Here is a 12,131-nt window from a genome sequence, read left to right on the forward strand (position 1 = left end):
GAAAGGAGAGAGAGAGAGAGAGAGAGACTCCTCCTCTTCCTCCTCCTCATCGTCACCGGACAAATTCCTTCATTCACTTTTTCCATCATTTCAAAAATGTCCTCTTATCTTATCATCGCCATCATAATGATGACGCCACTGAGAGTATGTCGCGTTCATTCAAAATATGACAAAAGAAACACCCAAAATGGAGTTTTCAAGTCAAGTCGGGTGACACTTGATGACGTGTATGCAGGTCTATATTTGTATTGTATTTGATTTCTTTCTTTCTGCCCATGTGAGCGCTTGCACTTTCTGTAGTGCTTGACCTCGCAAGGGTCGCGGGCCTCCAGTAACATTTTGCTCCGACTCCTTTGAATGCATCATTTCCCGCTTGTTGTTTTGGCTGCGAATGTGGCCACGTGAGCCCTATTTGACGGTCACAAGTAAGCAAAACATCCGCGTTTTGGGCTGCGTTCTCGGAAATGTTGGCAGGTGCGTGCGGATTCGCGTGGAACACGAGTTCAACCTTCCCGGGTCGTTGCGAGGTCGACGAGTCAACTTCCCGCCTTCTAGCTAGCTCGCTCGCTAACCCTTTTGACGAAAAGACAGAAAGATGGCCAGCGCGACCGGACCGTGGAATTCCAAAATTGTGTCCGACATGCGAAGACAAATGTCAGCGATGAAACGGTCAAACATCAAGCGGCACTTGGAAATATCCCGCAAGAAGGCCCGCCGGGAATGCCGATTTGGAGCGAGCTTGGCTGATTCTTGAGCCAAGTGTCAGAAACGGAAAGCCGCTCCCAGGTGGCGAGTACGACTTTTAGAACAACGGATGAAAACGTTCTGACCATCGCCCCGGCGAGTGCGGGACAAGAAAATGCATGGCGGACTGACGTGCGGCACTCGGGCGCGATTGAAGGTCCTTTGCCAGCCAAAGGGCCGACGAGAGGGCGAGATTGACTTATTAAAATGAACTTATTTGGGCGCGTACCGGAAACACAACATTTGCAGCGCATGAAATGAATTCATGAAAATAGATCCGCGCTGGCGTTCCAACGAGGAGGCGCTCGGAGGCCCGGCAGCGAGTGGACGTCAACGGTCGGCCAAAACAAAGCCAAAAGAGCCACCGGCGACCGCGGCGAAGCTTCCGGCAACATTTCATTTATTACTGGTGAGCTGCAGTTCATCGACCGGATGAAAAAAGAGCACGTTCGGACGCTTTTAGGTGGCTTCAGTGTTCAAAAAAACTATATGATACGGCTCTCACAGAAATACATTTGAAATATTATATGTGGCTTTCATGGCTCTCTTAGCCAAAGAGGTTTTTGTGCATATATATATATATATATATATATATATATATACAGACACGGGGTTCTCTGGCGCCCTCTCGTGGCACTGAAGAAGCCCAAGCGAAGACCTCGGATTAATTACATCCTCGATAAAACTACGCCTGTTAGCTTGATGCTAACTCCTGACGACATTTCAACTTTGATGTTAATGGGCAGTGACCTTTGACCTTGGGCCTTTGTTTGACGTGTCCTCAGAGAAACTAATAAATAAATATCTTTATAGTTGTATGATTATGCGTGATAAAAAACATCCCATATGGCTCATACTTATGAAAGGATTCTTTTTGTCTTTTTGGGGGGGGCGGTGTACTCAGGATGCTGTCATGCTAATTGTTTTCATGACATTTGTTAGCATCTTAGCATTTTCGCAGCAGTCATTGAAAATGTTTGCGTGGAGGACTTACCGCTTTGTTGAGGTCAAAGTTGAAGATGGTTTTCCAGCTCAAAATTCCTTCAGAATTGTGATTATTAATCTCCTGAATAATGTTCCTCATTCTCTTAGTGAATTTTCTGGAAGGATGGTCCATCTTTGTTGTGACCTCAATTGTGACCTTTGGAGGTCAGTACGGCTCCTCTACTCGTCATCTTCGTCATCGTGTGTGCGTTGTGCTGATTGAGCATCCAAAGCTTTTTCTGCCTGACCTTCAACTTCCTTCACTCAAGTTTAACGCTTGCTCATCACTTTTTATTGGATTTAACTTCATCCAGTAAATCCAGTAAAGCTAGTCAATCATATTTTACCTTTTCATGACGGTGAAAAGAATGCTGATTGGCATTTTTTTAATCACAATGACTGCGTGTTTCTTTTTCCTGCCAATGTAATGGTAGCCCTTGAACTTTGGCCCTTTTTCATTTGGTGTGTATTTCAAGTGCTGCCAGAGCAAACGAAATGAAATATTTCATTTGGAACGTGACAAAATGTGCAAGAGTTGGTGAAATGGTAAATGGGCCTGAAACCGCCACGGTGCCCAAAACGCCTTCCGGAGCCATCGCCATTTTATCGGACCCTCCCATTATTTTTGACGTATTTGTATTCTTTTTATTTGGGTCATCTTTATCTGTGAGTACTGCTCTAACAAAGGAATTTCAGCCGTCAAGCATTTTCTTATCTTCTAACTTTAGGATTCATTCTGAACACGCCGCATCCCGCTTAGGGTGTGTAGACTTTTGCAACCGCAATGGGTCAGCACCGTCTTTATTTCCCGTGTCAAAAACAGCATTCTTTTGAAGATTGACATTATCGTTATGTCCGAGCGTGACGGACAGCGGCGGGTCAAACAAACAGGAAGTTGCTCAGCGGCGGCGTGTCAGGGCGACCTCTGCTCTGGACGCTCAAGGTCAGAGGAAGTCAGAGTTTTGCTTCGAAAAGAAGGAAGTACTCGCCGCCTCCTGACGCTCGGAGGCGTCGCAAACAGGAAGTCGCTGGGTTACTTAAAGGGCCCCGACGCGCACGGCAGCATCACGACTGCGACTCCATCGCACAGGTAAGAACGCGCACGCTGTTATTTTGTGCCGCTGACTTCCTTTTGGGAAATATGCTCATGAGGCTCATGTCGGCGTTCCGTGTCACTAAATATCGACGATGTGTCATTTGTGAAGCGTTTCGTTTGAATCGACCCAAATCACAAAGACTCAAAAAGCCAAATGCCATCAAGTTCAATTCTGCATCACGTTTCTCAAGTTCCGGGTTCGAATCCGGCCTCCACCGGAACTTTTCCCTCCCCAAAACGTTTCGTGGTCGTTTATTGACGAGCGGCGGTCGGTCGACGTTCGCGAACGCGAGCGTTCGTCTGTCTGCGCTCTGACGCCGGCCGGCGACCGGTCCGGGGCGTCCCGTCCCGTCTCTCGTCCGAAGTCGGCCGAACTCGGACGAACGACGCGAGCCGGCATTTTGTGCTCCGTTTCAGATCTCCTCTGCGCCGCGGCCATCATGAACACGACGGGGCGCTACAACGAGCCGGTGGGTGCTGACATTTGTATTTGGTTAGCGTGGCGTTCAGTAACCAGAAACCAAATGTCACCGCAGCCGTCCATCATCAACCTGGTGGGCAACATCGACGACTTTCCCGAATTCCAGCCCTTCCGCCCCCACGAAGACGACGGCGAGGAGGAGTTTGACGCCGAGCCGGGCCCGCGAGGCCGGCGCGACGTGCTGAGCGTGGCGGACGTGGACATGTGCAGGGAGATCAACATGCCCGAGCACCGCACCCGAGCCTACGACACCCAGAACCTGGTGGTCCGCCGGGGCCAAGAGTTCGTCCTGCACGTCACCTTTTCCCGACCCGTCACCCCCAGGGACAAGTTCCAGCTGGAGTTCCTGATTGGTGAGAAAATGGAGGAAAAGGCAACGTGCGAGGTGTTTAACGCAAAGTAGGACGGGTCACTTGAAAACCGATGCGATTGTCATGGACTTAGCACAGATAGCGAGTGCCGAGTAGCTAACGTGCCACGAGATGCTGAGACTTTGGCTCGGCAACGCTTCGCCTCTGACGAGACCGGACTCGCCCAAAATGGACCGGGGACTCGGACTTGCATGTGTTTCGCAGTCGCTGGAGACTTGCTTGTAACGTGAAGCTCCTCCCCTTTTGGCCTCAGGTTCCAATCCCTCGGTCCGCCTGCGCACCCTGGAGCGGGTCACGTTCGGCACGCGCCACAGAGGTCGCTGGCCCGGTCGGATCGTGGATTCCCAGGGCTCGCGGACGGTGTTGGCAATCACGGCGCCGGCCGACACCATCGTGGGGAAGTTCCGCATGTACGTGACGGTCGTGTCCTGGAGGGGCTTGCAGCGCACCAAGAGGGACCCGTCCACCGACTGCTACGTGCTTTTCAACTGCTGGAACAGCGGTAGGCGAGTGAGAGCGCCGCTCCGAACGTCGGCCGTTGACGCTTTTCTCGACGGTCCGCAGGGGATTCGGTGTATTATCCGGAAGAGCAAGGACGCCAGGAGTACGTCCTCAACGACAGCGGCGTCATCTACATCGGCTCCAGGTCCACTCTGCTCAGTCGCGACTGGGTCTTCGGGCAGGTTTGTCCACACGCCGGCTGAAGGGCTCGCCCGCTGACCGAGTAACGTCCGGCGCGTCCTTGCAGTTTGAACGCGGTATCTTGGACGCGTGCATCTACATCCTGGACGTGTGCCGCATGCCCATCAGAAACCGCAGCAACGCCATCGAAATGGTCCGGAAGGGTTCCGCCTTGGTGAGCTCCGATAGGAACAATGAGTCGTCGTCGTCTTCTTCTTCTCTTTCTTTCTTTCTTTCTTTCTTGCCTCCCACTGAGGGTTAGCCACAAGGAACGCTCCTCTTCCACCTTCAACCGTGTGCAAGAGCCCATCCTGAAACCTCCCGTTCGGTCTCCCTCCGTTTCTTCCGGCCGAACCGTCTCAACGCGGCCTCGCTGGCCGCGGGCCGTCCCCGATCCCGTCCGACCTCCCAAATCTCGGCATCTTCCGGCTCGCTCTCGTGTGCTCCCGGTCGCGGCCACCGTGTCCGAAGCACCCTACGTCTGATCTTACGACCTTCCCTTTTGCAGATCAACTCTCAGGATGAAAACGGTGTGCTGGTGGGCAACTGGAGCGAGAACTTTTCCGGAGGCATGGCGCCCACCCTGTGGACGGGCAGCGTGAATATCCTGCTGCAGTACGCCAACACGGGCAGCTCCGTGCGCTACGGCCAGTGCTGGGTGTTCGCCGGAGTCTTCAACACTTGTAAGAGCTCCCTCCAGAGGGGGCACCGCTAAAAAAAAAGTTCAGGCAGTGAAGTCAAAGTGAAGTTGTGACTGTAACTGCATTTGAAGACTTTCCCCCCCCCCATCTGTCGCCACGGTAACGCTGACTAATCGTTCCTTCGGCAGTCCTGCGCTGCCTGGGCATCCCGGCCAGAGTCATCTCCAACTTCAACTCGGCTCACGACAACAACGGCAACCTGAAAATCGAGCTCATCTTCAGGGAAGACGGGTCCGCGGACGAGCGCAACACGCACGACTCCATCTGGTGAGTCCCTCGAACGTTCGTAGACGTCCGCCGGCGTCTCGGAGTGACGAGAAGCCGCGAGCGTTTTAGTCGTCCGAGCCAGATCTCACGGCGTTGGGAAGATCAGACGATCGAGTCGCGTTCACGCATATTGCTGCGACTTCCCGCCTCCGAACAAAGACGTCGTCTTTCCCGTTGAACGCGATTGTGCCAAAGACGCGGATTTAACATGCAAATTTCAATATTGATCATGTCGGCAAGTGTTCCGTACATCGCTAGCTGTAAACACTGATGAAAATACACGCGTCGCTTTAGTGCTCGCCGGCTGTATTCCCGAAACGCACTCATCAGGTTAAAAAGCATGACATGCTGTTGCACAAGTTCTGGGTTGTGGCTTCGACAAGTTCGGTTTTGTTTGCCTGGCGTTTCGAGCCGCCACATCCAATATGGCGGCGACGGGCCAACCCGCTCGCGATGTTGTCTGCGTCTCCCGTGCACGCCTGTAAGGTGTCGTCTGCGGCGCTCCGTCCGTGCAGGAACTACCACTGCTGGAACGAGGTCTTCATGACGCGCCCCGACCTGCCCCCCCGACTGAGCGGCTGGCAGGTGGTGGACGCCACCCCCCAGGAGACCAGCGACGGTAGGCGGGGGGGGGACTTGCTTGAAAGTCCAAGGCTAAGAGCGGAAACTTCCTTGTGACCCGCGCAGGACTCTACCGCTGCGGTCCCGCCTCGGTCCTCGCCATCAAGGAGGGCCTGGTGGGGCACTCCTACGACGGCGCCTTCATTTTCGCCGAGGTCAGCCGTGAAGCCCGGGCGGGCCGCTTCCCCTTTCTTCCGAGCTTTACCGGCGGCGTGCTCGCCCCCCGCAGGTGAACAGCGACGTCATCTACGTGACGCAGGACAAGTACGGCAACGAACTCTCCACCTACGTGGACAAGAGGCTGGTGGGGCTGGGACTCTTCACCAAGCACATCCTGGCGGACGCCCCCGTCGACATCACGCACACGTACAAGTACCAAGAAGGTGACGAGGACGCTCCGATTCCGCCCCGGTTCGGGCCCGATTCCGCCTCGGCCCCGCTAACGTGTGCGCGTGCGCAGGAAGCGCCGACGAAGCCAGGGCCATGGAGACGGCCCAGAGCTTCGGTTTGGCGAGAGACCACCCGGACCAGCCCGCCGCCACGGATGTTCTGATCACCGTCTCGCTCGCCGCTGAACAGGTGTCCTCGCGTGTCCGCGTGCCTTCGCGTGCGACTCCAGATCTTCACACGCGTCTTTCTCGGTCAGGTGGACCTGGGTAAGGACGTGTACCTGACGGTGGAGTTCCAGAACCACGGCGACGCGGCCCAAACGGTGAAGGCGCTGGTGACGTGCGCCGTCATCTACTACACGGGCGTGCTGTCCAAGCGCTTCAAAGAGGAGCCCGTGGAGGTCACCGTGCCGCCCAATCAGAGTGAGTCGCTACGTGACCCCCGCGGTCGCACTTTCACTTTCAATTTCAATTTGTAACGCCGTCAACATTTGAAAACAAAACAAATCTGCGTTGAAAACAACAAACGCGTAACTTCAAATTCAAAGTCGGGTGGCGCAAAAATCCCAGAAGAGGTAAAGACGTGGGCAACCGTGGGCAAGTTGGAGCTTTGAGTAGACCGCTCGCAAAAGAAGGTTTTGCCTTTTGCCGTTGGTTGTTTTGGTCTTTCCCATCCGGATTTCCTTTGTCGTGTGCTGTACCGGTTCAGCTGCCGTTTTGCGTTGCCGAACCTTGGAGAGAAAAAAAAAAAAAGGCTCCCCAGGTTCATCGTGCGCCTTCTGCCATCGAGCGGAAGGACGTTTCTTTGTTGATGCCTGTCGCGGCCAGGCATCAACAAAGCCAACAAAGGTGAAGACACCATCCATCCTTCCATCCTTCCATCCTGCCTGCAATATCGTCCATTTGTTTCCCTGCCCAGAGGTGATCAAACCGCCATATTGGTTTGCAATAGGAGAACAGACCCTGTAAGTGGTCTCTGGCGTCGAGGCCGCCACAACTGCTGTGACACGATGCGGTCGGTAACGCGCACGTCACGCCGTCCAATTTGGTCGGGAAATAAGCCATTGGTCCGAGCTTATCGCCGTATTGTTGCGTAAGAGACCATTGGGAAGGAAATGCCTTTTTTGACGATGCGACTCAAGCGCTTGACTTGCAGCCGAGCGTTTGGTGCTGAAGACCGAGGCTCAAGAGTACATGAAGAACTTGGGCTTCCAGCGCTTCCTGTGCTTCACCCTGGCGGGTCACGGGGAGACCGTGTACCTGAACGCCATGAAGGTGGTCTACCTGCAGGCGCCGCACCTCCAGCTCAAGGTACCCTCGCTCGCTCGCTCGCTCGCTAGGCGGCGTGACAGGAAGTTGACGCGAGCGTGCCGTCGCCCCGCAGGTGAGCGGAGTCCAGGAGGTCGGACGGCACATGTTCGTCAACGTGTCCTTCACCAACACCTTCAACTTCCCGCTCTACAACGTCACCCTGGCCATGGAGGGCCCGCGAGCCGTGTCCAACAGGACGCACTTCTACAAGTGCGAACGTCGGCTCGTGCGCGTGCCAGCGCGATGGCGCGCGTGTCTTCATGTGTGCGCGTGTGTGTTGCAGTGTCCTCCAGCCTCAAGCTTCCTTTAACTGGAAGGAGTCCTTCGTGCCGCAAGTGACGGGGAAGCGCACCCTGGTGGCCGTGATGTACGCTGCAAACCTCTGCGAGGTAAAACAACGACGACGACGACAACACAACACAAGCGCCGCATCGGCCGCTCGGCGCTTATCCATCCGCGATACGAGGCCCCGTCAAAAAAAGTTGGAAACGCTTTTGTATGAAAAGTCACCCGCGAGTCTTCCTTGGCGCCTCTTCTCACCAGGTCTCCGAATAAGAAGCCCAGTGTGCTTGCTTCAAGCTGATTCGGATCACTCCCACTTCGAGTCTGCTGCATTGCACTTCATATACATTTCAAAAACAAAAGAAAGAAAATAAATGAAGTTGGGATCACAATTTTGTGCCTCACAGTTGTGAGCCTGCGGGTTCAAATCCCGGCCCCGCCCGTGTGGACTTTGCGCGTTCTCCCCGTGCCCGCGTGGCTTTTGTCCCGAAAAAAAGCCACGCGAGGCTAATCGAAGACTTTCAATTGCAATGTGAGTGCGAGTCGTCGTTTGTTTCCGTCGGCCGGCGACCGGTTCGGGGCGTACCCCGCCTCTCGCCCGGCGGGCCCGCCGCCCGCGCTACGGAAAACGGAGGAATGGGTTGAATGATTTGCTTTATACTGAAATCCAAACAAGCGTTGTTTTGTTTGTCGTCGGGCGTGGCCTCTCTTGCAGATTTGGGGCAAGGTGGACTTCGTGGTGGAGGCCGGGCCCGCCGTCGCCAACTGAGGCGCCGACGACGGCTCTCCCGTCGGCGCACGTCAAAGCGCTTGCTTCTCTTCCGCACGAAATCAGTCAGCAATCAGAGAGAATCGGCGGGAAGCCAAAAGCGGCCGGCACCTCCGTCGGCCAAATTGGCGACGTTGGAGCGGCCGTGGATTCCGATTTGAAAATGAGGAAAGTCGATCTCTTCGCATCGATCTGGGCCAAGAATGATTTCTCTGGGTTCATCGTTCGCTCTCGCGTGTTTCGTGCTCATATACTAACAATAAAGCAAAGTCAAAAGCGCTCACGTGGTCTCTGAGGATTATTTGTTCAAAAGTCAATTTCCGCGTGTGCACTCAGACGACGCACGTGCGTGTCTATCATCAAGCATGACAGACACATGCAGCACGCAGGGTGCAGGGCCCATTTTCACCACTAGAGTGCAACAATCACCGCGCAGTGTTTGCGACCAGCGTCGGCAAACGTGCGCGTGTGTATATGGAGGCCTCGAATATGGGAAAGTTCGACAAACTTTGGCCTTTTTTTCGCCGATACGCGCGTGGCCTTGCACCGTGGTGGACCTTCGAACGTCGTTACGAGATGCGCCGAGTCTTCGAGGCGTTTCCGCGAAGCGCCAAGCGAGGCTCGCTTCATTGAGCGGCGGACCCGGAAGTGATGAGGTCGAAGCCTCGCTGCCCGGCTGCACCGCGTGACCCGTTGCCGCGAGATTTGACAGCAATCGAAACCCCTCACGCGGCCGTGTGCGTTTTATATATAGAGTTGCGGTCAGCTCAGTTTGGAGAAAGACTGCGCGGCTCGTTTGGAGCGAGCGAGCGAGCGAGCGGTTCCGTACGCTCCTGGGAATCCTCCCGCCCGCAAAGTTGCCGCACTCGACTCCGAGTCGGAAGCCCGAGCGGGACCGCGCCGCATAAGGGAAGGTCACCGAGGCTTAGCGATGACCTCACTGCGCTGCCACCCTTTCTTATTCGATTCAGGGGGGAAATGATTTATTTTCAAATAAAACCTCACTGGGAGAGGAGAGATTCCTTGAAAGATCTTTGCCCTTTGCTGCCATGTCTAAAGAAGCCCTCTGCCCTCTTAAGACTTGATACAGCCAGCGATGAGGAACATCGTAAGCCACCGTAAACCATCCTACATTTGAAATGACTTGGTCGCACATTGTGTTGCAATACATGGCCATTGACCAGAGGCCAAAATGATGCAGCCGCCTGCGATTACGCGCATGGCCAGCAGGTGGTTTCGTGTGCAAGGAAGCGTCGAGAAACGACCCGTGACGTCACCCAACGGCTCCGTTTGTATTGTTTTGTCATGAGGATGGAAAATGCGGGCTTTAGGGCGCAGGCAGAGCGGACGAGGCGACGAGTTTTTCATCAAAGACCCCTCCCCCAGCCATGTTAGCCGTCGCCGTGGCAACAGTGACAAACCGGTTCGTCCAGATAGGACGCGAACCGTTGGCAACTGATTGCATGAATCCAAGCGGCCGCCGCGCCGAGTGATCATTCTGTCGCTCAGCGGAGCAAAGGTTAAAGTTCGTCTGAGAGTGAAGACGCGCTCGTCACGCGCTCTTCCGTTCGGGGGAGCCGTCACGACCGGGAACTGGAGATGGGTTTTGTTTCTGTGTGAGGCGCGCGCGCTGCCGACAGGTGTCGCTGTCGCGCGTCGTCAAAAGGGGCGTGTCCTATCTACCGATTCCTATCTGTGGTGTATTGTTTTCCGATGAGTATATTTTCTCGAGTTTATACAATTTACTAAATGTTCACGCCCGTCGTCGTCGACCACCTTTCAACACGCGTCGCGGGAGACGTTGACGGCGTCAAATAGAGAATGAGCTTTACGCGCGCCGCATTTTCCCACAGAACTCCAAAATGGCCGACTCGCTGCACCGGTGCCTTGACTTAGGAGTTTCATTTGGGCTGTGACCCAGCTCATTTCTCAATTTACTCAAACATCGAAACAAACTCCATTCATCTGTTCCAGCCACACACAAAAATACATTCGAACATTTTTGCTTTGTTTTTTAATCAAGACAAAAAATCATAATCGGCGGCAACTGGTTGGAGCGTCCGCCTCACAGTTCTGAGGACCGGGGTTCGATCCCCGGCCCCGCCTGTGCGGAGTTTGCATGTTCTCCCCGCGCCCGCGTGGCTTTTCTCCGGGCACTCCGCTTTCCTCCCGCACGCTAGGTTGATTGAAGTCTCTAAATTGCCCGTAGGTGCGAATGTGAGTGCCAATGGTTGTTCGTTTGTACGTGCCCTGCGATTGGCTGGCGACCGGTTCGGGGTGTACCCCGCCTCCTGCCCGATGACGGCTGGGATTGGCTCCGGCCGCTCGACGGAAAATGGATGGACGAAAAAAAACAATTCAGGCTAAGCTTCATAACATTTCACTAAGCCCACACACGTGCACACGTGCATTGGGCTGATGTGTGCCTTTAAGGGGCGTGGCCTAAAGAGGGCCATCAGGAACAGATCCGGATCCGGTTGGCCGGTTGCCATGCGGTCACGCGAGTGCATGCTCCTTGTCAGTGTTTTCATTTTGGCGTCGACCTCATGGAATGGCCAAATTGTTTTCACTTCACTCCGAAGCTCGCTCCTAATTCCAATTTTGCCAGCGAAAAAAACGACGGCTCGTAAATGAAAAAAAGCACTAAATTGGGGCGCTGTGAGCTCTGTCCGCCCCCTCGCCGGCGTGTCGGTGGAGATGCTTCGCCCCTCGGCAATATCGCCATGGCGACGCGCCACTAAACAACGTCTCGCGCCAAACTTTGTGCCGGCGCCTTCCCTTCCTCGACATCCTCAAAGAGGCTGCGAGTTAGTCAGGCCTCCAAAAAAGTTCCAAAAAAAGGGCTGGAAAGTTGTCGGGATTGATTTTTTTGCACCGTTTGCACGAACGAACACGGCAGCGGACAGACGGGAGGTCGTGCGCAAAAGCACGAACGGCGTTGACGACTTCGGGAACGTTAGCGACTCGTTTTCGAAAAGGCGACTGGCGGCGGACAAGCAAGCAAAAAGACAAATCCCAGAAAAGGACAAATAATGTCGAGAGTTGAGCGAAGCGTTCGCGTGTCGTGATGAAGGAGTCCCGTGACCGCGGGAGCCTCTCAGCCCGGGCGCTAGCAGGGAAAAGCGCAACGGCGAGATGAGCGACGTCGAGGTCGTCGCGATCCAGCCGCTCAAGTGCTAACGCGTGATAGCATGCTAACGTAGCTGCAAGGTTTAAAAGCTACTTTGTGACTTCTTCTTCTTCTGAGACGCGTGCGCCGTCTTGGCAATCGTTCCCGCATCACTGGAGAGGGATCGTCGCATCGTGGACGATGATCGATAATCCCAATCGACGGCGTGATGAAGGATCAGGAAACGAGCGCGTAATTGTCAGTGGCCGCTGTTCGTATTTTGATATGGTGGACTACGCAGCTGATCTGGGGCCGGAATGATTCA

General features: G+C 54.6%; 1 protein-coding gene across 1 annotated transcript; it reads left to right on the forward strand.

The window, feature by feature from the left end:
* The first annotated feature begins 2,157 nt into the window (after nucleotides 1-2,157).
* On the forward strand, nucleotides 2,158-8,976 carry LOC133470197 (coagulation factor XIII A chain-like). The gene is made up of 17 exons (XM_061758271.1): nucleotides 2,158-2,818; nucleotides 3,242-3,294; nucleotides 3,361-3,658; nucleotides 3,930-4,178; nucleotides 4,241-4,359; nucleotides 4,425-4,532; nucleotides 4,866-5,040; nucleotides 5,187-5,325; nucleotides 5,841-5,944; nucleotides 6,013-6,101; nucleotides 6,176-6,329; nucleotides 6,407-6,525; nucleotides 6,593-6,758; nucleotides 7,492-7,646; nucleotides 7,720-7,856; nucleotides 7,930-8,035; nucleotides 8,644-8,976. Exons 2-17 carry the CDS (start codon nucleotides 3,265-3,267, stop codon nucleotides 8,695-8,697), a joined length of 2,202 nt encoding a protein of 733 aa, XP_061614255.1. The 5' UTR covers nucleotides 2,158-2,818; nucleotides 3,242-3,264; the 3' UTR covers nucleotides 8,698-8,976.
* Nucleotides 8,977-12,131: the final 3,155 nt, after the last annotated feature.

This window comes from Phyllopteryx taeniolatus, chromosome 20 (assembly GCF_024500385.1).
Source record: "Phyllopteryx taeniolatus isolate TA_2022b chromosome 20, UOR_Ptae_1.2, whole genome shotgun sequence".
Classification (NCBI taxonomy): Eukaryota; Metazoa; Chordata; class Actinopteri; order Syngnathiformes; family Syngnathidae; genus Phyllopteryx; species Phyllopteryx taeniolatus.

Excerpts from the sequence above, each read along its gene's own strand:
- LOC133470197 (XM_061758271.1), top strand. The coding sequence starts at position 3,265 with ATGAACACGACGGGGCGCTACAACGAGCCG. Across the intron at positions 3,295-3,360 it reads CGGGGCGCTACAACGAGCCG|CCGTCCATCATCAACCTGGT; the intron begins GTGGGTGCTGAC and ends ATGTCACCGCAG. Across the intron at positions 6,759-7,491 it reads CACCGTGCCGCCCAATCAGA|CCGAGCGTTTGGTGCTGAAG; the intron begins GTGAGTCGCTAC and ends CTTGACTTGCAG.